Below are 26,964 nucleotides of genomic sequence, written 5' to 3' on the forward strand. Positions count from 1 at the left end.
GAAATCATATAGTACCTTATTACCCGAAAGAAGACAAAATACAAGAGTTAGTTGAGAACTATGTAGTCCCAGACGATACGGATGATTATTATACTCAATATAATAAGCATAATATATCCAAATCTAATGCTTATAGAGGCGCACAACATATTGCTATTTCGCAGTGGCCCTTAGTAGAAACACAATATACTGTTAATCCTAGTACTACACTACAGCCAACATTTAACGTTGAGGCTACTCCAACAAAAGATTCAGGCTTAGAATCGCTACAAACACGAGTAGATAATACTACGCATATACAAGGCACAAGCTCTTCTAATTTTCTACCCCCACGTATTTCAACCTCCTACCCTACGCAAAATATGTATTCACCTAATAGCCCACAGCAAGAAAATTTTTCTACCCCACCTGATAATACTAGTAAATTTAAAGCTACACGCAAATTATTCCCCCAAGCATCGCATAATACCCCCACATCATCACCTTATAATCCTACACCTACAGCATCACCTAATATATCTAATTTACCAGACGCAAATGAAGTATTAAGCAGACCTCAGCGTAATAGAAAAGCACCTACATTCTTTGGTGAACCTATTCCTTCTGACTTGATACAGAAACTCAAAAAGAAATAGAGACACAAAATCTCTTTTAAATAATATCTTTATAATAAAAGCGTTATATACGCGCAAAAACCATAAAAATGACAAAAGTTAATATTTACAGAAATAGCAAAAGCGCAAACCAATAATACTAGCGCACAAAATACCAAGAATACACTAAGTTTTCTTTTTTTCTCTCTCTCTTTTCTTTCCTTTTTCCCCTTCTAACCTACATATGAGGCTCTAAGAGACTCCTCACGGTGGCAGCCACCAACGTCTTCTCCTCAAATACCAGGCATTCCTTATAGTTGAGTTCCCTCAACATTTTATAACACCTCTGTAGTGTTGGCCCAGTCTTGGGACACCACCACGCCTGAGATAGGGCCCAAACTCTTTGTTCCAATTTGTCAAGTTCGTCCTCTTGTTGTTCTGTTAAGGACACCCCCATCTTCAGGAATCGTTTGAAGAACTAAAATTATTGCCTCCTTAACATTCTATTCCACGATTTCTTTATGTAACGCCTATCCCCACCCTTTTTCTCTCCCTTATCACCCCGTGACAACCCTAATAAAACAAGATAATTTTATTCGGTGTAAACTTACATCCTTTCCTAAGAAGAATTCGATTAGTTCAGTTGTCCACTTTGAAACACATCTTGTTTCTCTCATGGACCACGGATTGAATCTGTTCCTCACTCGACAGATTCCTAAGACTTCCTCGTCCCATAACGCAAGATGTGGATAACAATATGCCGTGGACATGAAAAATAAAAAGCTAAGGGCATCTAAGCCAAATACCCCTGTTTTAAGGAACGCCTTATAAGCATAACGGCGCACCGTTTTTTTACGACCAATGATTGGAGTAAACTCCAATCCATCAACAGTTAGTTGATAGTTCGCAGTCTCCAACTCTTCCTTCATCTCATCATTAGGGCACGTATAGTCAAAAGGATAACAACTCATTTCTAAATAAGAATATATATAACAAAAATTAAAACCAGGAACAAAGAAGAAACAAATTAAAGAAGGAACTAAGATTAAGAAAAAGAAAGAATAAAAGTTTAAGGATTAAAGAAAGAAAGTTAGAAATGAAAAATCAGAAGGTTAAAGAAATCAGAGAAAGTTTAAAGATTTGAGTAAGAGACCAACTGTATAGTATGAACGTTTAAGGCAAAAAGCAAATAGCCCACTCAACACAAATCTTACACAAAGTACGCAATTAATCACCATTGCAAGCTGTTACACACACATAAACTTCTATACATGTCCAACACTCATACACTTTCAACAATTATGCATACCTTTTATTACAAACTAACGCTGAAAACACGTGTTACACAAAGCAAAGTTAGGTAGAAACAATTCCCCCATGAGCAAACACCTTACCTAAATTGAATACCTTAAGTACAGAAATTTGTCCCTTGCAAACTATTTAAACACACTAAATTGCAATTTGTCAGGAAATGCACATTTAAGCAACCCACATAGTCAACAAATAGAGCTAACTTTACTAGCTTAAGGACCCAAGGAATGTTTAAAATAAACATTAGATCACTTAAGAACAAATAACTAACCGCAAATTTAAATTCCGCACGTAAGAATTATGTCGCCTAAGTGCAAACCTTACACATTTGTCAGGAAGAGCTATAACTTGATGAATTTATTCGCTCAACAACTCAGACCACATAGTTGCACAAATGCATGCTTGCTTTAATATTTCACAAAAGTTTACAACACACAAATTAGAAATACCGTAGTATAAATCCCAAAAAAGTTTAAGTTATTGAATTTATTTCTGTTCGCTCTTTTTATTAGCAAGTACGATTCTGCTCAAACTTTAACGTTTTGAAAGTAAAATCTATGATTAGTAGATATACCCTGAGATACCAACTGACTTTTGAAAAGAAAGAGAGTTAGCAAAAGTTTTAAAGGAAAAATGAAACCTTTCTATATCGTTACCTTACAATCTTTAAAGTGTTCCCCTTTAGAGGTTTTACGCGATAGACAAGTGAAAGTTCGTTATAGAACATACAAAGTATTAGTAGTTAATGTGTTCAGAGTAGAATTTTCATTTTCGTCCAAAAAGTTGTCACAATTTCATAACAAGGACATGAAATTGGTGAAATTATAATTTTTGCATAGAAAAACCAAGATAAAATGAGTAAAACTACAAACAACTTGTTTTTCGCTGTCTCATACACTTACTAGTCACCCTTACGATGTTCAGTTAAGCGATCGGTAGATCTGAGGCCTTAGTCTTAGAATAACAACAATTTTTAATTTTTCCCCATGTATTAAGATTTGATATAAAAAAAAAAGTTAGCTCCAGAAAGTCTCAATCGTTTTTGACGCCTATCTTTGGTTCAAATAACGTGTCTATAAAACAGCTATTGCACTGCCAAGTTTGCTCAATTTTGAAAATCGTGTCAGAAAGTACTGACCAAATCGAATTTTCTCTCATGTATTAAGATTGTGTATAGAATTAAAAAGGTAGCCCTAGAAAGTCTCAATTGTTTTTCCCGCTTATTTTTGGTTGAAATAACGTCTCTGCACAACAGCTATTGCACTGCCAAGTTTGCTCAATTTTGAAGCTCTTTTCATAAAGTACTGAACAAATCGAATTTTCTCCCATGTATTAAGATTGGGTATAGAATAAAAAAGGTAGCCCTAGAAAGTCTCAAATGTTTTTCCCGCTTATTTTCGGTTCAAATAACGTGTCTGCACAACAGCTATTGCACTGCCAATTTTGCTCAATTTTGAAGCTCTTTTCATAAAGTACTGAACAAATCGAATTTTCTCCCATGTATTAAGATTGGGTATAGAATAAAAAAGGTAGCCCTAGAAAGTCTCAAATGTTTTTCCCGCTTATTTTCGGTTCAAATAACGTGTCTGCACAACAGCTATTGCACTGCCAAGTTTGCTCAATTTTGAAGCTCTTTTCATAAAGTAATGACCAAATCAATTTTTCGCCCATGTATTAAGATTGGCTATAGACAAAAAAAGGTAGCCCCAAGAAATTAGCAAACTTTTTGTTAATTATTTCTATATCACACGACGTTCTAATGCACAAACTACCTTCAGCCCAAAAATCATCAACCTTGCTATCTTAGTTATGAATAAATTCAACTTTCACGATTCGCCCGTGTATTAAGATTGGTTATAGACTAAATACCTAACTTCATGAAATAAATGACAATATAAGATATATTCAGATTAATATTATGCCACCTTTTAACCTAGCTACTATCGACAGACAACACGTAATACATTGTTTGTTTTCATTTTACAGGAATGGTCAAAAACACACATAATTTGTGCCCAAAAATCTGCTAATAAACGCAATTCTGTGCTAAAAATAGAGAAATTAGCGCAACATTTCAATCATATCACAGTTCAACACCATGCTATATGGCACTAGACACAGCTAGTGATTGGCCAATTAGAAATGAGCACACATATTCTGGTAACTTAACCCTGAAAACCACTATTTAAGAGCCTTACCCAAATTCAAAATCACTTTTCTCAGTTACCTTCTGAAATCAATTACTTCTTTCGCTCTTAAATTCAGCTCTAACTCTCTCTCTCTCTCTCTCTCTCTCTCTCTCTCTCTCTCTCTCTCTCTCTCCTTCTCTCTGTCCCAAATTATATCTTTCACATTTTGCCCCTTTCAACTGATAAACTTAGAAAACTTAGCAAAGTTTTCAAGCATCTCAATTTGTGACCTGCAAATACTTGTCACAAAACATCTCCACAACACATATATCAGGTATCTCAGTTCAATATTGATTCTCAATTCTATTCTCAGTCACTAAATATAGCAGGAGTTCATAACTCTTTAGAGACTGACAATTCAGAAAGTTTCTAAATCCCGACAAACACTACCTACACTAAGCACTTTCATCACCAGTTAAACACACCACAAAACACCAACACAGTAAAGACAATCAATCCTAATATATGACCGAAGTCTCATTCGACCAAAACGGTTTTCTTATTTCTCTTTCTATCAACCCTGATACACTTGTGAAAGTTTCGATTAAAGCAAATCAAAAGCTGAAATTTAATAGTGAGTTTAACAACTTAACCAGTTGTCAAATTTCTAACGAAGTAAGAACTGTAGTATTCTTTGCTACTAACTCTAACGAAGACCCTATTGCTGTCTTCTGGGGAAAATACAATCCTCAACAACTTAACAGTCTATTACTTCAAATTCATTCTTCAAGCCTAGTTGACTTAGACATTTTAAATGTCCCTTGTTTGGTTTTAGAACCACCAACTGATCAATGAATATTCCGCTAAACGATTATTGGGTTATAGCTTCAAGAACAACTTTCTCAACTTCCTACAGTCCTTATAACATCCCCCATAAAATTCTGAAATATAATAACAAGTCAGCAAAAATTGATCGATCATATATTTCATATAAAGAAAACATTGTTATTTTCTTCGTTAAAGACCAGTTTGTAAACTTAGAAATAATTGTTAGTTGGACGCCTAACAAACCAGAACATATTGAACGCTTTCATTTCCAATTGAACAACAGAGACGAAATAGACCTTGATATCATCGAAGCTCCCTTTACTGTAGACCCTTAATCTATGTTACCACCTTCCCCTGAAACACAAGTTCTTACTGCCCTTGCATTCGACCCACTATCGTATATTAGAATATTCCTCCTACAGAAAATATTGAAATTCGGAAATAAAACTGTAACACTTGACAAGTGTTTTGTTTCTAATCAACAGAGAACAGTTGCATTCTTCGTAACATCAGAAAATAACGCAAAATTTGTCATAATTTGGGTACCCTATAATTCCGCTCACGTTCACGAGCTAAAATATCAGATTGCTTTCACGGATAATATTAACTTGAATCTGTTAGACTCACCTTATACTGTCTTCGTTTATTAAATGGAAGACGGAGAAATCAAGAAATCACCAGCAATAGACGAAGTAATAAACGTAAGTTACAAAATGCTTATCTTTATATTACTTTGCTTAACTATGTTCCTACCTGTAACAACTGATATTGAATCTGAAATTGCTCAGCATTTTGCAGAATTAAAATTCCTAGTTGAATATAACGATTCTCACTCACACTTCATAGAATGTGTCGTAAATAGAAATAATTGTCTACCTGAAGAAATTCCGTACCTTAAATTTCTAGAGCCTCCTGAAAAGCAATTAAATTGGTCAAAACGCAACGTCCATATGCCACTATCACTGACTAAAGACCAGTTCTTTAAAGAAAAATTTACTGATAAGAAAGCGTTTCTTTCAAAAGTAGAATATTTTTTAACCTACATCGGAAACCAAATTCGTTCTGCTCAGTTTCTTAAGATTATTGCTATAATACCTCTCGCACTTCTCTGTATTATAACTGCTTGCTCTGCAAAATATTTGATCTTTATTATATTTCTTGCATTATTACTCTTAACGTCTTTCACTGACGCCCGACCAATTGAAAAGATGAGTATCTATGAAAACACAGCTCCTAACCTTCATGTTAACCACTTTGATTGCTCAAAAATGATTTCAAACCAGATGTATTCTCTCAACAAAGTAGCACCTTGCGAAATTCGCCCTGATAAAATTAGCACTAATCAAGCACGAGTCACTCTCTACCAAAGAAATTATAAAGTAAAACTAGAAGCAACTATGTGTAAAGCAACCCAACAGCAATTACGTTGGTTTTGCGATTCTTTTGACTCTAGCGGCATAGATGCCAGACATAATACTATTACTACTTCAGTTAAGCTTGATGCTCAGAAATGCAAACTTGCAAAGGAAAGAAAAAAGATAAAACTTTCCTCTTCTTCTAAATCAGTAGAATTCGATTTTGACAAATCTTTATTCTCAAACTTTAACTCAGGCGATGTTGGAACTGGAAACAATGAATGTAACTCCCGAGGCTGGATTACACACTACACTTATGAAACATATATGCAAAATGTTAGCCTGAAAGTAAACCTTAGAGATGGCACAGTTAATAACTGGCAAAATATACCTCTACCATGTCCTTTATCAGCCGGAGGCTGCGATTCTACATCTACTGATCCATTTGCATACACTTGGGATGAACCCAATAATTGTCTTTTTACTATAATTCGCACTTTTGACGCTCAAATGATTAAAGCTAATGACAAATACTACATAGTAAAGGATCCTAAATTTACTTCAGCTCAGTCAGATTTCGACTTACAAAGCTTTATGTTCCAAGTTTATAATAAACCACAGTCTTTATGTAGTCATCCACGAATAGTATATCCTACGCCATATGATTCTCTATACATTAGTCTTCGTGACGGATTTGATATGAACACTGGAGAACCCATTCACAAATTTAAACCCGATACTGGTGCTATAACTCTGAAAAATAAATTCTATTCCAGTGACAACAAAACAGTTGATACAACATATTCTCAAGTTTATGAGAATATTGATTTCGAAGCACATCTTGGAACAAAAATTGACTATTTGCACTTTAATAATCTTCGGTAACTTCAAACTTCTACTCTAGAGCTATTAAGAAATGACTGTGAACTAGAGCGCTCAACAATTCTTAACACTTTAATGATTTCTCATGAAAATCCGCGTTTAGCTGGATATACTTTAACAAGAAACAGATCTATGTTTCTTAAAACAAATGGCAATGTTGCCTGGCTCTATAATTGTCCTGAATTTCATTCACCCTTACAGATTCTTAATAAGTGCTATAATCGAATACCAATTCTTTATGAAGATGAAATTCATTTCGTTGATCCGATTTCTAGACAAACTTTCACTGAAGCCGAAGAACAATTGTGCTCTGATAAACATTCAAACTTATTTCAACTAGATGTTGACGATGACAATTCATGGGTTGAACTAACCCCACAAATCACAAAAGTAAGAGGACCTGCACTCTTCAAACCACACATAGTTATTCAACAAATTGCGAATGTTATTACTGCAAGTATTTATGCTTCTATCTACACATATAAAGAAATGATGTCTTTCTGGAATTCAATAACTTTCAACTCCAATATGAAAGGAGTTCTCAAACACTTTACTAAGTCATTAATAGATAGCAGAGAATCATTTTCAAATATTTCAGGCACGAATTATTATAACTCTAGAACTATTTATCTAGATTCATTCATTTCACCGGACTTCTTTAATAATCAATTTGTTGAAACCTTTGGTAAAATACAATATATAATTGAGCGATGCGGAATATTCTTTGCCGCTTTCTTATTCATGAAGCTACTCATCGACATAGTCTTATGCTTAATTCGAGCAATGCAAATTAACAAAATTACAGATGCATCTATTCACTTTGGTAAGGCACTCTTTGCTGCCACATTTGACTTAATGTCAGTTCCAATTTTGACTTCCATCTATCAAGCAACAAATTCTGATAATAATAACACTGATGAAAATAGAGAACGGACAATGCAAGTTCCAAAAACCGAAAATATTAATATTAGAGAACGAGTTATTCAAACTCCACCTTATGCAGAGAATATAGGCTTACAAGCTTTAAGATTTGAGAATAAAAGTGATTACCCAAACCTACATGATGAGAATAATAAAGACGAAAATAGAAACGATCACAACGTTCCTACGTCTCCAGTATAGGATTAATTCCTCTATTACTTTAATTTCATCAAACTATATGATGATAATATAATACAGACTGACTTCATATTTACTACTGATTTACTTTAAAAGAGAATACAAAAAATTAGGAAAAAGAGAATACTTGCAAAATAACTTCAAAATATATACTCTTAGAATAGAATAAGAGTAGAGAATACTTGATATTTCAGGAACTTTCTTCAATCCCTAACGAACTGATACCAGTCTTTCAGAAGGAACCTTCAAGCGGTTGGCCCGAATACAATACACAATCAACTTCTAAACCTCAATCTGGAGTTAAACAACTTGACAGACTAGTACAACCCACAACTCACGTTACCCCATCTACAACTTTTCTCTCAACTATCAAGATTTCAGCAGTACAAACTCAAGCAACTAGTGCAAATTCATCAACGACGGTTACATCATCCAAGAAGAGAACTAAAACCGCAGATACAATTGCAAAGAAACAACCACGTAAACAATTCATTAGAGAGACATTCAGCCCAGCGACACCGCTAGAAGTAAATATACCCAAGACAAACAGTACGGCACCCAACGTCTTAGCAAACACTACAACTACTCAATCGTCACGACCAAACTTTCTTAATCTTCATCATTACACAACTACCCCCCTGCAAGACCGCCTACAAAAACAACATCAAGCTGAAATACAAGCTAAAACCCCCGGTTTTAGTGGACACCCGAACTACGATACAAATTTAATCTACCAGTTGCAACCCAACATCAATAGATTCAATCTCATTGGTTATTTGTCGAACAAAAATTCTTATCTACTAACTAATCACAACCTTCAAGGACAAACAATACAAGTCCCGTTTGATAATATTACAGCAAACCTCAATCCTCAGCTTGATACCTTCACTTATCAGGTACAGCAAAACTTTCTGACAGAAAGACAACGCTCTCAACAGCTCGAACAACGGATTACTGAGCTCCAACTGGAGATCGCAAATCTGAAGCATCAACTCCACATCCTCCGCTCATCACGTTGAGCACTCACGGAATGGAATAGATAAATTTGTGGTTGTTGATGTTCAGTACTTCCTTCATTACTTCTTCTTATTTCTCCCGCGGTGAGGAAAATTATTCGTTAGTTCAAACGCCTAATTATTAGCCATTTTGATTACCTTACTCTCCTTTATTACATTACTTACATCAAGTAAAGTAATCCGCATTTCTTCAATCTTCATCGAAACAATCTTCAATGAATACACTTAGCGCAATTTATGGTGAACAAGGAGTCCATTCTTATCTTTAGATTGCAGATTCTCGCTTCTCTAATAAAATCTATTCTTTATCCTTACCGATAGCTTATTATCATCATTCAATTGTTCCATCGAATTCCATAATTTATTTAATGTCTTACAACCTTTCAGTAGACGTTAAATATTTCAAAACATATTGTGATCTCGCTGAATTTATTCAATCGCAAGTTATTAAAACTTCGAAAACATTCTTAGTTGGAAATAAATTCTATACACCATTGTCAGTTCATTGGACATTTGAGTTACAAGAGATTATCTTATTCTTGCAAGATAACAATTCCAATAAAATTGTAGTTTATTTTCATCAAGTTCCTGAGTACGATTTATTTGAAATTCTAAAGCTTATTCATACAGAAGAAATTCTTAACATCAATAATCTAAACTTTCGACCGCTCACTTATTTCAATTAAAATGTTAGTCTTCAATATTTTGGTGATCACGGATATAGAAATGTTACAACCTTTCTTTAACAGGTTTTCATTCATCGCCATCCACCATTTATAGTTTAAGTACTATTTGGATCTTCCTGTCAATTCCTTTCAAAGATTAATGGGTCTTCCATTCTCCCCATTGACATTAAAATTGAATCACTACATTATTCAAAATGAACACATATTTCGAAGGAGGTGTTGATATCGAATGGTTTAAAGACTATTGTCAACTCTCTGATCATGTTGAATCCGCTTGGGTTAACTTTGCTAAACAGATTATTTTTAACGATAAAATTTTCAGAATCTCCGAATTATACTACTCTGAATTTCAATGCGAAGTCATTTTATTTCTTGAAGACTTTGAACAAAAAGAAATTGTTATTTATTTTGAACTGATGACAAAAAGCAAGATTAATTATTTCTTAAAGCTAATTCATTATGATCAACTAAGTCTAAATATTAATTCCTTAAACTATAGCTACAAAGCTTACTTCAATTGATTTATTCTTCAACAATACTCAAATAAAGATGAATTACGAAACGGAATTCTTTATTTGGGGAGTTATTTCAACAACACTAGCCCTTATGGTGTTGTGTGCAGTCATTTTAATCTCCCTATTCATTTACCTCGCTTGTCATTTTAGACCATTAACTTAACCAGTATATTCTTCAACTTATACTATTCTACTATTCAACGTCAGATGTACTAGCAGCACAATTTTATAGAAAAACTTCAAAAGGTCTACTATAACGACCAGCCAAAAAAATTGGATCTATTATTTTGTACAGCCTTGTATCTTAGGACATCGTCAACCCTTCTTCAAGAGAGAACTCAGAAACAAGAAGCTACGATGAACTTTAGAACTTTAACCAAGTAATCTACCTCACAAACTTTAAATGCTTAATTATTATAAAATTAAGCTAAATAATTTATTCGATTAAGTAAAATTTGATGTTTTGATTTAATACCTATGGACCGGGATGGGATGTACTGAAGTGTGCTACATTCAGTAACACTTTTTGATAATCTTAGTGCTATTTTGAGAATTTACGTGATAGTGCGTGAAGCACAAACTTGATTTGGACAAAGTCCATTTTAACGTGTGAACAAATTACTAAGTAGTTTTGAATAAGCTACTATTTTAAGATCACTAACTAAAACTGAGAATACTATGACGTGATATTATCACGCCACACAGATAACACCAAGTTAACCTTGGTAACTCTGTCGACACTGTTATCTCTATCCAATAGGATACTAGAGAACCACGTGTCCGCAAGTATAAAAGGAGCTTGCACGCTCAACTACCAGCACTTTTTGGTCCCTGATAACTTCTGATTTAAAATCATACTCCCGTATTGCTCCCTTGCTCAATCTCAGCTTACTTGAGATATTTTTCTAACTTAGCATATTTTGTGACTTGTTCTTAACTAAGAACTCTCTAAGTCATAAAATATTAACTTAGCACAAATTTGGAAATCAGGTAAGTTCAACTTAACTACTCTAAGTTATAATTTAACATCTCTTAAATTCTATCTAAGTTACAAGTTAACTTAGAATATTTCAACCTGTGCTAAATTGTACTATCTCACTCTTAATAACTTAACTATTCTATCCCTTCATGCTCGGTTCATATTTGATGCTGTTTAACATAACTTATTAATTCATATTTGCATTTAACTTTCTTTAATACTTAACTATTTACCAAGAGTAGAACTAGGGGTTGAACTCTCAAGTTATACATGTGGTCCCGCGATTAACCCCGTCGTTTAAGTATCTAATGTACGGACCAGCAGTATACCGCCCTTTTTCAATTACACCTTATCATTATCAGACATTTCAGACTGCTCTTTTCATTAGCAGTTTTGTCATTTTTGGTTACTGTTATCACTTTCGTTGTTCGTAACCTTTAAAAGGTACTGTCTTTCCAGCCAAAATTAGCTTGGCAGTGGTCGAGGTGAATTTATTGTTAAATAAGAGCTGATCCTCACATAAACCGTTTCATAGAGACAAATATTAAACCTTCAGCTGTCGAAGTGTGATCCGCCCTTTAAATTTTTACATTTTTCGCGTCAATAGTTTTCTAAGTTTTAAAACCGTTTGCGTGAGTATTTTTTCATTTTTTAACTGAAAATCGTATAAATTAGCTGGAGTAACAGAGGTATCTAAGTTTGTTCGGTGAAAATCAATTTCTCTACCATTTGATTGGGATATTTTTGTTTCTTCGCTTTTTATTTGTGTTTCACTTGAAATAAGCTAGAACTATTTAGCTTTTTATTCACATAAAAAGTAATAAGACGTAAAATAGAAGATTGAAGTTACCATACTGATTATTATCTTTTTCGAAATAAAGTTTTAGGTGGCTGGACAGCCTAATTTGATCAACTTGATAACTAATGCTTGATATCTCAGATTTATTATCAACACGTTTGAGCTTTCAAATTCTGGTCACAGCAAAATTAAGACAAGCAAATATTTTCTGCAAAAATTTATTGAGTTTCTGTTAAATGAAGAAATTGTTTGAAGTAAAATCCCAGAAAAGCCATATGACTCGTCATGTCTCAGTAAAATGGATGTATTGTTTTTGTTTTTCCAATTTCTTTTATTTATTTTCTGATAGCCGATCTTATATATAACCAATTATTTTTATTGCAGAGGTCAGTTGGTTATTTTTCAGACGAGTTGTGTTCTTAAAGAAAGTAATCCAAAAACTGCCCTTGACAATTAAGGTTGTTGTGTCTAAAACAACGTGCCTCTCGGACAAAAAATTGAGATTGATGTGGTTGTCAGAAAGATCTGCTTTTTTGCAGCTTCAGTATTTTTTTCTTACAATGAATACGAGGAAGAATAATCAGAAAAATACAGTAACTCTCACAAATCCGTGATCACATTTTGTACAGGTGATTGTTTGGAAAGTGTTAAAATTGCAACAGTCATAATATCTCATTCCTGCTTTGAACTACCTGCTGCGACACTTGAAAACGCTCAAATCTGACTTACTACTTTCAACTGTTCTGGTCATTTTGTTTAAGGAACGATTTATCTAAAGTGGCTGTTTCCTTCCACGGATGTTCTAAACCAGATGAAGAGCCTACAGAACCCACAACCACGTCATCGACCTCAACATTTACAAGCACATCAACGACTTCTCCCACATCCACCTCAACAAGCACTTCGACTTCTACTCCGACAACGACATCAACGTCAACAACTACAAGTACGCCGACATCAACGTCTACAACTACAAGTACGCCGACATCAACGTCTACAACTACAAGTACGCCGACATCAACGTCTACAACTTCTACAAGTACTCCGACATCAACATCAACGACAACTTCGACAAGTACATCGACATCAACTTCTACAAGTACTTCAACATCGACTTCGACCTCAACATCAACATCAACGAGCACCTCAACGAGCTCCTCAACATCCTCACCCGAGCACATTTGTCAATATGGAAACAGCACAAGAATTGGAAGACTCAGACGCCCGCTCAACATTACGGAAGATACCACTACGCCAAAAGATTTCGTTCTCTTTGACGAGGTATTTTTTTGTGTTAAGACAACCTTTATCTGTGAATTTAAAATACCCGAAATCCGAATAAGATGTCGATTTTTTAATTCGAAAACGATTTTAAAGTTTTAGCCATGTAATTTATCATTTTTCAGGACAAAAACTACACAACTGTTGCTTTTGAATTGAAAGTCAGAGGATCCTTCCAGTCAATTACACTCAGCGTCACTACAGAGGACACTGAAGGAAACGAGAAGACACCTGAAATACCCAACGGGGGAGATCTCAAGAGCGTTGTTAGTTTTCCATATCTTTCTATACTTTTTAGTTCTGGTTTCTGATTGACCTTTTCCTAGCATTTGTAGAAAAAAACTATCTTCACGACTGCGATTTTGTTGAAAGATAACCGTAAATATGTTGGTTATTATAGTCTAATGGCACAAAAGTTTTATCTTTTTCTAGATGTTGAAAAATTTTAAGCCAGTTGATGAAATCTAGTTACCTTATACATGTTTAGCAATTATTATATAACAATTTTAATTCTTCTACAAAACTTTAGGTGTTCAACAGAGGAGACGATCCAATGATCATCAATTATTCAAAGAGATCCAAGATTTCGAAGTTGACTGTTACAGTTGAAACAATTGTCCCAAGAGGTGCTGCCACTTCGGACAAATTCATCATAATTATTGCTGTTCCTCACAAGTGTTGGAGTAAGTTAGATTTGATACTTTTCTGTAATGTTTTTCAGGTGACTGTTTTTATTTTTTTCAGAAATTAGTGTTGTGTTTACAGTCAATCTTAACATTATCTCTATTGCATTGCCCGAAAATCATTTCAAGTAGTTTTATGATTTCAATCTCTAATAAATTTTGTTCAACGTCTGTAACTGAAAAGGAAACACACAGTGATCACTATGATTGGCCTTCTGTAATCGCCTCTTGAAGTCATTTTTTTTTGGTTTTTTATAGAACCAAAGAGGACAACCACCCCAACAACAACCTCAACAAGCACTTCAACGTCTACCTCCACATCAACGTCAACATCCACACCAACATCAACGTCAACATCTACATCAACGTCAACTTCCACACCAACATCAACGTCAACATCCACATCAACGTCAACATCCACATCAACGTCAACATCTACATCCACGTCAACATCCACCCCAACAACAACATCGACATCAACCTCGACTACCACTCCCACAACTACTTCGACAAGTACACCTACCACCACCTCAACAACCACATCAACAAGTACTTCCTCAAGTACTTCTACACCACCAGTGTGTGACAAAGATGATATCGAATATGTTGACGTACAAGCGGTCACTCGATACAGATTCAGAAATGACACAGTCAGTCAGTACACTAGTAAGTAGACGAGATCTCTGAAAAATGACAGGCTCTTGATTTGAAAATATTGCTTCTAAAAGTAGTTTAAAAGCAAAATTTGTTTCTAGATGGGTAAATACGAATCTAATCTTTCTGAAATTCGCCCTTTAATAGGCAGTATGATATTAAGTTTTCATAAGTTTTCATAAGTTTTTCATAAGTTCTCATAATTTCATACTTACCGAACAGCAGATTAATGTCAGCAGTTTTTGAGGGCAGCAAAGCAACCGTGTCCAGGCTCCTTAAAGGCGACCTGGTTGCTTTTTTTGCGTAATCAGGTGCTTTCTAGCCGTTGGAGTACCCGTTAGTAGAAAAATCCTGCTTTAAACGTTTTTTCTTGAAGTTTTGCCGCCAAACCAATCCCATGAGTTTTAAAATCAAGTTGTAAAAGTGCGACAATCGAGTTGCTTCGTTTTGTATTAACTAATAGTTGCGAAGTGATAGCGGCTATTATTGGGGACATCGTGGGTCTTAATTACAATTCAAGGAATTTGAATTGTATTGGGGCGCTGTCTTTTTTTGAAAGATCTGTTCGCCTATTTTCCTGATTTTTGAAGTCAAATTGGAGTTGTGATTTTAGCCACCCCGAAACAGGAGATGGAGCGAGAAAGCGAGCGGTTTTGCGGCGTGAAATTTTTTTTGCCCTAAATTTTAAAGTAGAGTGAGAAAACGGTGTTTGAACAAAAATTCGCTTTATCGCTAGTGGTTTTTTGTTCACATGCGGCAATTTCAAATTGATTTTTACTGTTTTTTTCGATTTTTTGGATCGTTTTTTTTCTAAATGGTTTTCCCAATTTAATTTTTAAGTAGAGTGAAAGAACGTTGTATGGCAAAAATTCACTTTCTCGCTAGTGGTTCTTTGTTCACATGCGGAAATTTTACTTGGATTTTTACTGTTTTTTTCGATTTTTTGGATCGGATTTTTTCTGAATTGTTTCCCACATCCTTTCATAGTTTATTTTAGGCTTAGTTTTTTGTTCAAACCACCAAATTTTCAATTCTCGCTAGTGTTTTTTTGCGGTGTTTGAGGCATTTTTGCTTTGTTTTTTTTCTGTTTTTTTTTATTTTCGATCTGATTTTTTTTAGAAATGGTTTTTCCAATTCTCTCATAGTCCGTTCTAGGTCTAGTTTTGTGTTTAGGCAGTGGAAATTATTTGAATCGTACCTCAAGACTTGTCCTGTTATGTTTTCACAATCCAAAGGATTTGGATTGTATTGTTGTACTGTCTTTTTTTTTTATCTGTTCACGATGTTTTCGGTTTTTTTCACGTCAGCGAGAAGTCAAATTAGGGTACTTATTTTAGGCACGCTGAAGTACTAAAGGGAGCGAAAATCAGTGTACGGATAAGGCGTGATTTTTTTCAAACTACGTTTAAAGCCTTGAACCTTTGGTCTTTGAACAAATTTACTGTTTTCGAAAGGCAGTTTTTTATCACGTGCGTCATCAATTTCACTTCTATTTTCAGAGTTTTTTTCCTTGAGTGCTTTTAGAATGATACATGTGTGTTCTAATTGCGCCTAGTTGAAATTGCTAGAATTAATCAAGGTGCAGCTGAAATTTTTTATGACCTGAATATGTTTTCTCAAAAAACATGAAAGATTATTTGATTTTACCTACTTTCAGAAACTATATCTGTTGTCTCATCACTTAATATCACCAATGACAGGTATCGTTGGTTGATAATGAGGCGCAAAAGAACCTAAATAATGGTTCGAGTTATTGGCTGATTAGTTATGGTTTTGACGCTTTTTTTTCTCAAAAATTTTGGATTAATTTTTTAGTTTTTGTTGTACTTTGATTCTTTTGTTGTCTTATCGTTTATTGTCACTATTAACAGACCTGATAGGTTGCACATACAGGTAATTCTAGTTGAATAAATTGCTTGTGTTCAAAGTTGATGACTTCTATGACTTTGACATTAATTGTTTTCAAGAAATATTGTAGAATTTTTGAATTTTGCGAGTTTTCGTTGTTAAATTTATTATCTTATATCTTTGTTTAATTATTGATCATTTTCATTGCCTTGTGGAAAAATTTTTGAAATATTTTCAATTCATAGCTGTTGCTTTCTTTGACTTATATGCTGCCCGTTTTTAAAAAACTCTTAGTGAATTTTTGAGCTTTGCAAGTATTTATTGAGCTGATTGATTTCTTATCTCTTAACCCCGTTAACGACCGGTTTCATCGGTTGATAATGAGAAACAAGAGAATTTTAATCCTTGGCGTCAGTTCATAGAAGTCGTTTTTTGATTTTGACCATGACTTTAATGAATATCTAATTTTTTAGTCCTGCTTGTATTTTATTCTTTTGGTAAAATTGCTAAATCTCAATGGTGTCAAATTAATTGCTCTCATTGGAAATTTAACACGGTTTATTTTTCATTCAGGTCAAAGCTAAATCAATTCTTTGAATTGTAATACAGGAATTTTTCTGCTATGTTTTTAAATTCGTCGTCTCCATCGATGATTCTTACGACCTGATTTCTTGGAATTGACATTTTCAATGACTTTAGTGACTAGTACTGCTTTGCATTGAAACGTAAATTTGTGTCCTTGACGTCATTTGTTCTGCTTTTAAGCCTATTGCGTGACTTAGCTAACTCAAAAATGACTTATGTTCTCACTTATAGAACTTTTTGGAACATTCACTAGTTAAAGATCAATAGTGTGTATCTAAGTAGTGCCAATTTTATATGCCCTAACTCTTAAGCATTTTTCTTGAGTTTTTGATTTTTAATATTTATTTTGAGTTAGCTCGTTTAGGGTTTTTTCTTTATAGACCGTACGTGTCATAAAATTGACAGTCTGACTCTAACCCAAAAAGTCTAGTGGCCTATTAAGGGACTCGTGGTCGATCTGTCTTTCTTTTTTCTTTAGTTTTTTCAATTCATGGAAGGCCCAAGCGTCTTTCATGGCTATTTTCCGGCAGTCTGCGGGCTATGTTAAGTTGTTTTTTAAATTTAAGAAAATAGAAATTTAATTGCATTTCCTAAAATGTTCTGTACTCCGTCACTTCAAATTACCGGTTGAGTTGTTTTCAATGAAATTCTATCAAGCCTTGTCCAGATATTGTCGAAACTGAGAAAAATTGCAAAAAAATGACATTAAGGCTACGCTAGGGTGCAAAGGCTAGTAGTCAGTTTTAGCCCAGCTTTGCTCTCCAAAAACCAGGCTCATTTTTTACTGCCATGAGAAAATAGAACACAACGGCATAAATTTGGTTTGAATATTGGGCAGATTTTTAGTCTTTGAATAGCTTGACAAATGCATACATTGTTCCTCTTACCGTATCAAAATGAGACCTTCTTAATAAAATCCTCTTGAATGAAGTTTGAATCATTTATTGTAACCGTATGTGTCTTTTTTATGCAAAGTTGTTGCTTGACTGTCTTTGCGTTTTTGCTCTAGAACATTCTTTGATTCTCAAGTGGCTTCTCCAATCCTTTTCGTTTTTGACTGACCTCATTTTCTGTCAATCCGAAATAAAGTTTGTCAATAAAAGAATTGTTTGTAAGATAGGAAATATCAAGGGTCTGATATACGTTTGATTAAGAACGCCGTTCGAATCCCTCTCTTATCGGGTATTCTGCTCTCATGAAGAAAATTTCATCTAAGCTACAACCCCTAAAATAAATTGTATCCCCTGTCGTTCGAGAGCAATTTTGTTGACGTAAGTCGTTTGTGTTTCTTATGTATCATACATTTGTTATCATTAATAAAATCTCCCGGACAATAACAAACCTATGCTTGTTTTACATTTTGGGAAATATGCTTTGTTTTTGAATTGGATGGAATAGAAACAAAGTGCTGTTTACGTTTCTGACATGAGACATTGTTAATGGTCTTATGGTGTCAACATTCTTTCATTCTGTTTAAAGTATGTTTTCACTTTCTACTTTTAATTATATGTTCTTACCTTTTTTACATCGTTCTTACCTTTTTAAATCAGCCCATCACCAGGGGTCTCACCTGAATGATCAAATTTTTATATCACCTGCAAGCAAACATTTACTCTTTTACTAACTGTTGTCCATACATACATACATTTTTTCGTATTCAAATATTTTTTTTCGATTATTTAAAAAACAAATAGTACTTATTTTCTCTAAAAAAGGAAACTGACAAATGGTCCAATAAATATCTAATATCTATAAGTGTACTCTTTTTCGGTTTCAAAATAGGATACATTTATAATTCGTTCGAGAGCAATTTTTTTGACGTAAGTCGTTTATGTTTTTTTATGTATTATACATTTGGTATCATTAATAAAATCTCCCCGACAATAACAAACCCATGTTTGTTTTACATTTTTAGAGAAATAATCTTTGTATTTGAATTGGATGTAACAAAAACAAACTGCTTATTACGTTTCTTGAGTTAGAAATTTTTTAATTCTTTCATTCTGTTTAAAGTATGTTTTCTTTTTCTGTTTTTGAAAAATTATTCTCACTTTTTGAAAAAAATCTATTCTTACCTTTTTTACATCGTTTTACAGACTTTAAAATATGCGCATCTGCAGAGGATTACAGAATAAGTAACTTTTCGTGGATTGATTAAATTTCCTGTCCATGACAACTTTCTCAAAATTCTGTAGTTAGCTCAGTTTTTTCGAATTTAACAGTTAATATGAGTTTTTTTTTCAAATCATTTATGTCAAACGTGTTTGAAATTTAGTCAAATTATAGATTTGTTGTGGATGTTTCCATTTTAGGAAAGAGAATTGGGCTGTCGATATAAATAAATCATATAAAAATGGAAAATTCGACAGCCACAAAGAACGAAATTTTTGCGTAGTCTGGTGCTGTGATAATTAAATCAAAGTATCTATAATTGTAATAACTCGCATTTAAATATAATATCTCAAAGTAGCTCAAGTATCAAAAACTTGAGAAAAAATTCGGTTAATTATTTTTTTATTTGAATAATTAACTTTGATTATGTTTTTAGCCAAACCAGGCGATCCTTGTGCTACCAGCGAGATCACTGAGACCTTCACATTCACAGAGGCTGAAGGAAGTCAGACTCCCAAATTTGTCGTGTTCGATAAAGGGGTTGGTATTCGATCGTAAGACAAACACGACACTGCACACTTCTCACGAAGCCTTTCTTATCTCTATGTGAAGTGGCCGCAATGAGACACGTCAGAAAAAAAATGCCCCACAAATATTTTTTATAGCTGCGAAGCTGTAAGCTGAGCGTAGCTATATTGCGGTGCTCTTGGTTTTTTTTACGACTCGAAGAGGAGTATTGGTTTTCTTAAGGTTTTTTTTTTTTTTTACCGGAAGTACTATTCGTTCAGACGATGTTTTGACCTAAAAGCGAAAGTGAGTAAAATTGCAGTGTGAACTAATTTTTTCTGAGCGACAGAAGTTTTTTGATCATGCGCTGCGTTTAGTGAATGACTTTTTGACATTGAAATGTAGTTTTTGACTGAATGGCACATATAGATAACCGTTTTTAGCCGTTTTTTCGTCTAAGTGGCCTAGTTTTTTTGCTTGTAATTTGGTTTTTTGTAGAAATAATTTTTAATCGATGCTATGTTGAAATGTTAACCCCGGAAATTGATAATACAGTATTTTGCATAGCCCGAAATTGCGATTCAAATGCGAAAATGGCACATATTTCATGATTTTTTAGTTAATTTTTGGCTTTTTTTCTATTAATTTTTTCATTTTTGGATCTTTTAGCTGTTTTTTGTCAAAAATCAGTTAATATGGCAACTTCCCTTTGATAATTCATATACTCAATGCCTCTTTCTACCTCGATGAAGATTTGTTTCATAAAATTGTATATTTGCTAATCCGATGTTCGTAGTTTTTTACCATTTTTTTTTCAGTTTTTTGTTTGTATTTTGCTTTTAATTACTAGAAATAGTATTTTGGGGAACAGGAGGGACTTTAATTTCGTTTCAATGAAATTGCAATCATTTTTTGGTGTTAAGTTTTTGAAAAAACAGATAAATTTTTTCTCATAAATGCAGTCTTAAATATTTTTTGACCACTTTTTTGCAAAATGTTTCATTGTTTCGCATGTCGGAATTCTGCTTTTTCTTGTTTTATTCTCTTCAGCAAGTTGGATTCTTGTCTCGCATGACTCGTTGTCTTTTCTATGTCTCGAATGCTGATCAATGAAATGTACTCGTTTTTCTTGATTTTTTTAAATTTGATTTTTAACTTTCAAAAAATCAAGAATTGGTCTTTTTGTTACGGTGTTCCTAACATTGTGTCCATGTTCTTCACATTCTCGTTTGTATCATTCCAGTTTTGTCCTGGCACCTACTTTTATGTTCGTTATATTGATTTTTTCAGTTGTTAAAAATTGAATGAATTCAGCTTTTTCTTAGATTTTGGTTTCTTCGGTTTGCAATTGATTTAATTCAAAATAAGGCAGTACTGGGAGTTTGCTAGAAAGTCTTTTCCAACATTTCTACTTATTGCTATTCATTGCAATTTTCTGCCGGGCTTGGTATTGTTTATAGACGATTTTTTGCCTTTGAATATTATTCTGTTGCTTTTGTTTTTCTATAATTTTCTATTAATTTTTGAATTAGTATGAAATCATGTTGTCTAGCATATATACAACAAGGAAGAATCATGTATTATTTTTGTCTTAATTGCCGTGATTAGAATTCTAATTGTAGTGGTTCTCTGATTCTTATGTTTGAGCACCCTTTTTTGAATAATTTTGACTTTCCTGTCTTTTTTGAAAAGTTTTTATCTGCCGTTTGCTTTCGCGATCTTTTTGATATTAGAATCAATAATTATCTGAGGGCAACTGATGGCCCTGTCAGCTTTGTCAGGTTATCAGTTTTTTGACCATCCTAAAAGTTTCAGACTTTTTTAACGTTACCAAACGTTTTCAATTATAAAATTTTGCTGCATTTTCTTTCTCTTGGTGACGGTGGTTTAAATTTCACCGATTTTTAGATCAGACCCGGGGAGGTAATGAGTTAATGGTTTAATACAAAAGGTAATGGCTTCATCTTTTTGCAAAGTTTTGGTGATTCGAGTCGCTTCCGGAATTCTTCCGGCTATGTTTTTTGTTTCGTCGTCTGACGCTCTTTTTTCGTTTTACATTTGTTCACACAGCAAAGCTGAAAAAGTCAAATTTTCTGAATGATTTCTTCCTCTCACTAGCGGCATTTGCGCGCGTGACGTCATTTCTCACTCTCTTTAGCAAAAGTTTTTTGCGTGATTAGATTTTGATCATACGTGACTTACCTCACTCAATAAAATGACTTTTGCACTTTAAAACTTAAGTTTAATTTGAATTTGTTTAAGGTCAAAGGAACTCATATGTGTAATAACGGGCCCTAATAAGAGGCTTCTGCGGACTGAATTTTAACAAATTTTATTAATTTATCGCTGAATGTTTTTTTACCTAGTTTTTTGAGCGGCGTCGATTTTTTTTTCAATTTAGATCTGTATCTGTTTCTATCTCTATTATATGGCACGCAGGTCTATTCTTTCGCAGCTATTCCGGCAATCTGCCGGCTATGTTTTTTACTAATGTCACTTTTTATACTTACAAATTAATCAGTTTTTTACTACTCTTGTCCGCATAAATGAGTTCAAAAAGCATTAATGAACCTATTCTGCTCCGGCACCTCCCCCTAAACCTAGTGGGCGTATAATTTTTTTTGCTTCACAGTCGCAAGTGCTTTTTTAAATAAACACGTAAAGTGCTATATAAGAACACATAGCTTGCATCAAAAAAACTTTAACACTATCTGGGCTTTTTATAGCATTAGAACTTTGATTCAAAAATGTTGCTAAGATTCATATCTTGAAATAATCTTGCAAGCTTTGAACCACTTTGCTGCAATCTATTGCACTGCAACGGCAGACTTAAATTGCATTTGGTAAATTGCACTTAAATTGCACTTAAATTGACGAACTCAGGCATCAAGCTTTGTAGCCTGAGTTCTGCAAAAATGATTTTCTTAATTTTGTGGAATTGCGTTGCGTTTTACAAACCGAATCCTATCACTAAATCCGGTTATTTTATTCCACAATTTGGTAACCAAATTACACAGTGTTAGAATCCACAATATGTATTACTAAACTCCATTGCTTTTCAGCTAATTTTTGGTTTTTGTACTCTTTTCGGTTTCATATTGGGTATACATAATTCTGTAAGCAATAAATGATTCTTTATGTATTTGGAAAAAAAATAAACAATTTATTTTTATTTATATTATTATTATTTTGTGACAGGATAAAGCAATGAGGATTCTGGGATTCAGTGTGAAAGTAGCAACTGCCACATCATCAAATGAATTCACTGCCACTGTCCTCCTCACCAACAAAAAGGGAGAGTTGATCACACCAGGTGTCGAGGGTGGTGCCTCATACACTGAAATGGTAAGTCATTTCCATAACATTTTTAGCTTCTCACGTTGCCCTCGTTAGACGAAACTGTGAAAATTTACTAACACTTATTTAGCGCCGCAGAAAACTTACGAAGCGTAGTATGGTGCCTATATACGGCCTCACCAAGTTACCCAAGTTAGGGCAATCTGGGTCTTTCCACTTTCTCCGCAATTCGTCCTTGACTGCATTAAGAGAGATTTTCCGCCAATTTTAGGCATTTTGTGTGGCTTGCAATTTCAATATGAGTCGAAACGACAATTTGACCTGTTCATGATTTGAACTGATTAATTTTGCGATTAACTAAGATTCCATACAGAGATATTTAAACAAGGCGTTAATTTAGATATTTTGGACCATGTTTTAGACATAGATGCGTAAGACAGTTTCGGAAATGATTAGAAATGATGTTTTTGCATTGATAAACAGGTTTTGAATTCAGCCACAGCAAATTTGAGTGACAATTATTATTCAGGCGATTAATATTCATGAATGTGAACAATTATCAGATTTTGCGGGAAAAGTCACAATGGACCGTAAACTGCAACACGATTTGACATTTTTTGTATTAATGCAAGAATACTACATGATGCCGTACAAATTGGGTGCTTTTTTCTATTTGAGAATTTTTTGCTTACCATCGAAAAGATATCTCCAAAGAAATCTGGAGCGTTTCCACCTCCAAAAAAAAATTTTTAAAATTAGGTTAAGAATTTGAGCTGAAACCCGTTTTTATTATATGAAATTTGTAAGTTTGGTATTTTTGAAGACATTTTGTACTGATGATTATCTAAGTTGTAGTTTTCAAAAAAATGTTTTTGTGGCTTCGAACAAATCATAGTTTTGAACCTTGAATGAAATCAGTGAAACCATAAATCATTGTTTTAATATTTAATTGAAGTAATAATAATAATAATAATAAATTGTTTCCAGAGTATTGATTAGAAAAAAGAAACTTGCTCTTTTACATTTAGAAGTTAATATCGAAATTCATTAATGCATTAAATACTCCAGGAGAACACTTTTAGGCCAAGGTTGGACAAAATAATGACAAAATGATGAGGTATTATGATATTATTTCATCACTGAATTGCTTATAATAAATGTCGGCTCGTTATAATATTTTTTTTTTTCGCATCAAAAGAGAACCTTTCTTATGCAAATTATTTTTATGACGTCATTTTTTCAGACACTGGAAGAAGACAGCGTGGAAGATTTCACACTAAGGAGGCCGAGAGGTATCAGCAAATTGGAACTGGAGATTGTCTCTGTTGATGGATCTGACTTGGTCGATGGATTCACAGTCGAGGTCACATATGTCTACTGCACACGTACGTCTTTCTACCTAAATATACATTTTGATAACTAATTGTAGCTAAAAATTATTAAGCTTAGAAGCGTGTCAAGCTGTCTCGGTCAATCTTACAAAATTGTTATTAATATTAATAGATCTGGAGAATTAACATTCGAAACCGACAAAAGGTTTGCTTGCAGTGCGTGAAAATGGTTCAAATGTGCTTTTTTTCATTTTCGATACTTCCTTTTTTATAGTTTTTTTTTACATTTTCTTGTTTTTTTTAAATTGTTTTCTTCGATGGTTTGGTGGCAGGCAATAACCGCAGAACAGAGAATCGATAGGCTATTTTTGCGTCAGGTGTTTGCGGTGTTAACGCTCAAACCAATCAATCAAAAAGCTTAAGCAAAATTAATCAATGAGTTGTAATCCGAATGTGTTCTTTTGTTCCTCTTTTTTTCATTTTTTTTTCATTTTTTTCACATTCAAGATTTTGCCGCTGCAGTTGGAATGTCCGAATAATACTTTTGGTTCTTGGCATGCAGTCTTCCAAGGCTTGTGCCAATTTCCAACTTCCTATCTTTTCCGGAGCCTTCCGGTTATTTTTTAATATCACGTTAAAAATCTTTCCATTTACACGCTCGCTTGTCTTCTGATTTTGTTTACTCATTGTTTCATCTGAGTGCAATTTAGAAATCATCCAACAAACAGGCAATATTGTGAACACTTTGGTCAAAAAAAGCAAAATCAAAAATCAAAAAAAAAGTTTTTTAACCTTTTGATGTCAATTTCTTTTTCAATGAATAACTATCACTATACCATGGTGCAGCTGGTTTTTGTCCAGTTTTTCTTTGAACGGATATTAGTTGCTATTAGTGTCAAACGTCAAACTCAACAACTTTTGGTTTTGAAGCTTCGATCTCTATGAATGTAAGTCCGACTAAATTTTGTTCGCCAATTTAAAGCAGTTTTTGACGGGGGACGCAAAGAAAGCTGAAGTAAAAGTACGCCGACATAAAAGCAAGCTGAAAGACATGTAATATTTATGCAATTTATCAGAAATAATGCATTGTTAACTGTTACAATCATGACTGCGCATAGTTTTATAGTGTATAATGCATTTCACGTATTTTGATTCTTTCGTGTCAAATGCTCCAAAGAATCAAAAATACGCCAATTTAAGACATCTAGTAATTTTTGGGCTCGGTGGACCTCTGTCCATGGCCATGCCTCTCATCCACTGTGGGATGTAATCCGGAAAACGAGGAGCGGTTATTGCGGCGAAGCGCGTCCACCGGCCCGCCAGGGCAGCTTAAAATGCGGGTATCCTACAGTTTCTCGGCTTACTTGACCCCATTTTCAAAATTCGGCCTGCTTGCCTATCGGCTTGCTTAATCGCAACTTCAATGGCTGTTAATTTTTTCAATGTTTATGTTCTTGTTCCTATATGGCTTTTCTTTTGATTTCATTTTAAGTTCCAGATTTTTTATACTAATGAACAAGCCTGGACCAAAGAACAGTTTTTCGGACAAACTTGTAATTTATAAGTATCTGCAAATTGGAAACAAAACAGGAAACTTTCAGACGTCAACTGAGGTTATTGCTAACTGTCTCCAGGTTTGAATTCTCATTGATAAGAGGTGACTCGTTTTGCTTCTCGTAAAGGAATTGACTCAGCAATCGTAATACATGGAAAATAGTTTTTGTTAAACTTGTTCGTAGGTTATAATTTTTTCGATTATGAAAATTTATTGCAAGTATAATCCGCATATTCAAGATCCAAAATAAATCATTTTTTTGGCAGCACAGTGCGATAATTTTTTTGTATTTTTTGGAGGATTAAATCAGCCACTTGCCCATTTTTTGAAAGTGTGATCCGTAGTCAAAGCAAGTGGATTCCGACTTCTCAGCCGCAGCCTTATCTGATCTTTCTTTTATTCCGATAACAAATGAAGTAGTTTTAAATAGTAAAACATTTTTTTTTGTAAATTGGTTCAAAAATTACGTAAGTTTGCAAAGCTATACGTTACGGTTGAAATGCCAGACGTTCCCTGATTCATAGCCAGAAGTTAAGATGCCGTTAAATTTCTGAATTTCGTGACTTCAATTTCGTGTTATAAGCACGGCTACGTGAATCTGAAGAAGTCCCTCGGAAGTTGTGGCCGATTATCTTGAAACGATAAAAAGGTTCTCGATAAACACTAGGAAATTATTTGACAAAATATTACAACATGCACTTTTGAATCAATAGATAACGGACCTAAAAAATTATTTGTTGTTTTGATTAGAAAATGCTTTATTGCAGTTTTTCCACTTTCAAAATTGCAGTTTTTCCAGTTTCAAAGAAATTTTAGCAAAGATCTTATTAAAAAACAGGCCTTTATTACAGTCCAATTCCTTTGTTGTCAAAAAGTCTAGTGCTAATGTAATAAATAAC

The 26,964-nt window shown here is 33.9% G+C and overlaps 1 protein-coding gene across 1 annotated transcript in view; it reads left to right on the plus strand.

Annotated features, from left to right (window-relative positions):
• The window catches only part of LOC142347933 (uncharacterized), a 181,061-nt gene that overhangs the window by 94,921 nt on the left and 59,176 nt on the right, over positions 1–26,964 (plus strand). The window contains exons 53-59 of the mRNA XM_075399098.1: positions 12,974–13,493; positions 13,619–13,759; positions 14,023–14,176; positions 14,435–14,842; positions 19,812–19,915; positions 23,081–23,227; positions 24,423–24,564. Of these exons, the coding sequence (XP_075255213.1) occupies positions 12,974–13,493; positions 13,619–13,759; positions 14,023–14,176; positions 14,435–14,842; positions 19,812–19,915; positions 23,081–23,227; positions 24,423–24,564 (1,616 nt within the window). The remainder of the gene's footprint in view (positions 1–12,973; positions 13,494–13,618; positions 13,760–14,022; positions 14,177–14,434; positions 14,843–19,811; positions 19,916–23,080; positions 23,228–24,422; positions 24,565–26,964) is intronic.

Source organism: Convolutriloba macropyga, chromosome 10 (genome assembly GCF_964194025.1).
Source record: "Convolutriloba macropyga chromosome 10, txConMacr16.3, whole genome shotgun sequence".
NCBI classification, from domain to species: domain Eukaryota; kingdom Metazoa; phylum Xenacoelomorpha; order Acoela; family Convolutidae; genus Convolutriloba; species Convolutriloba macropyga.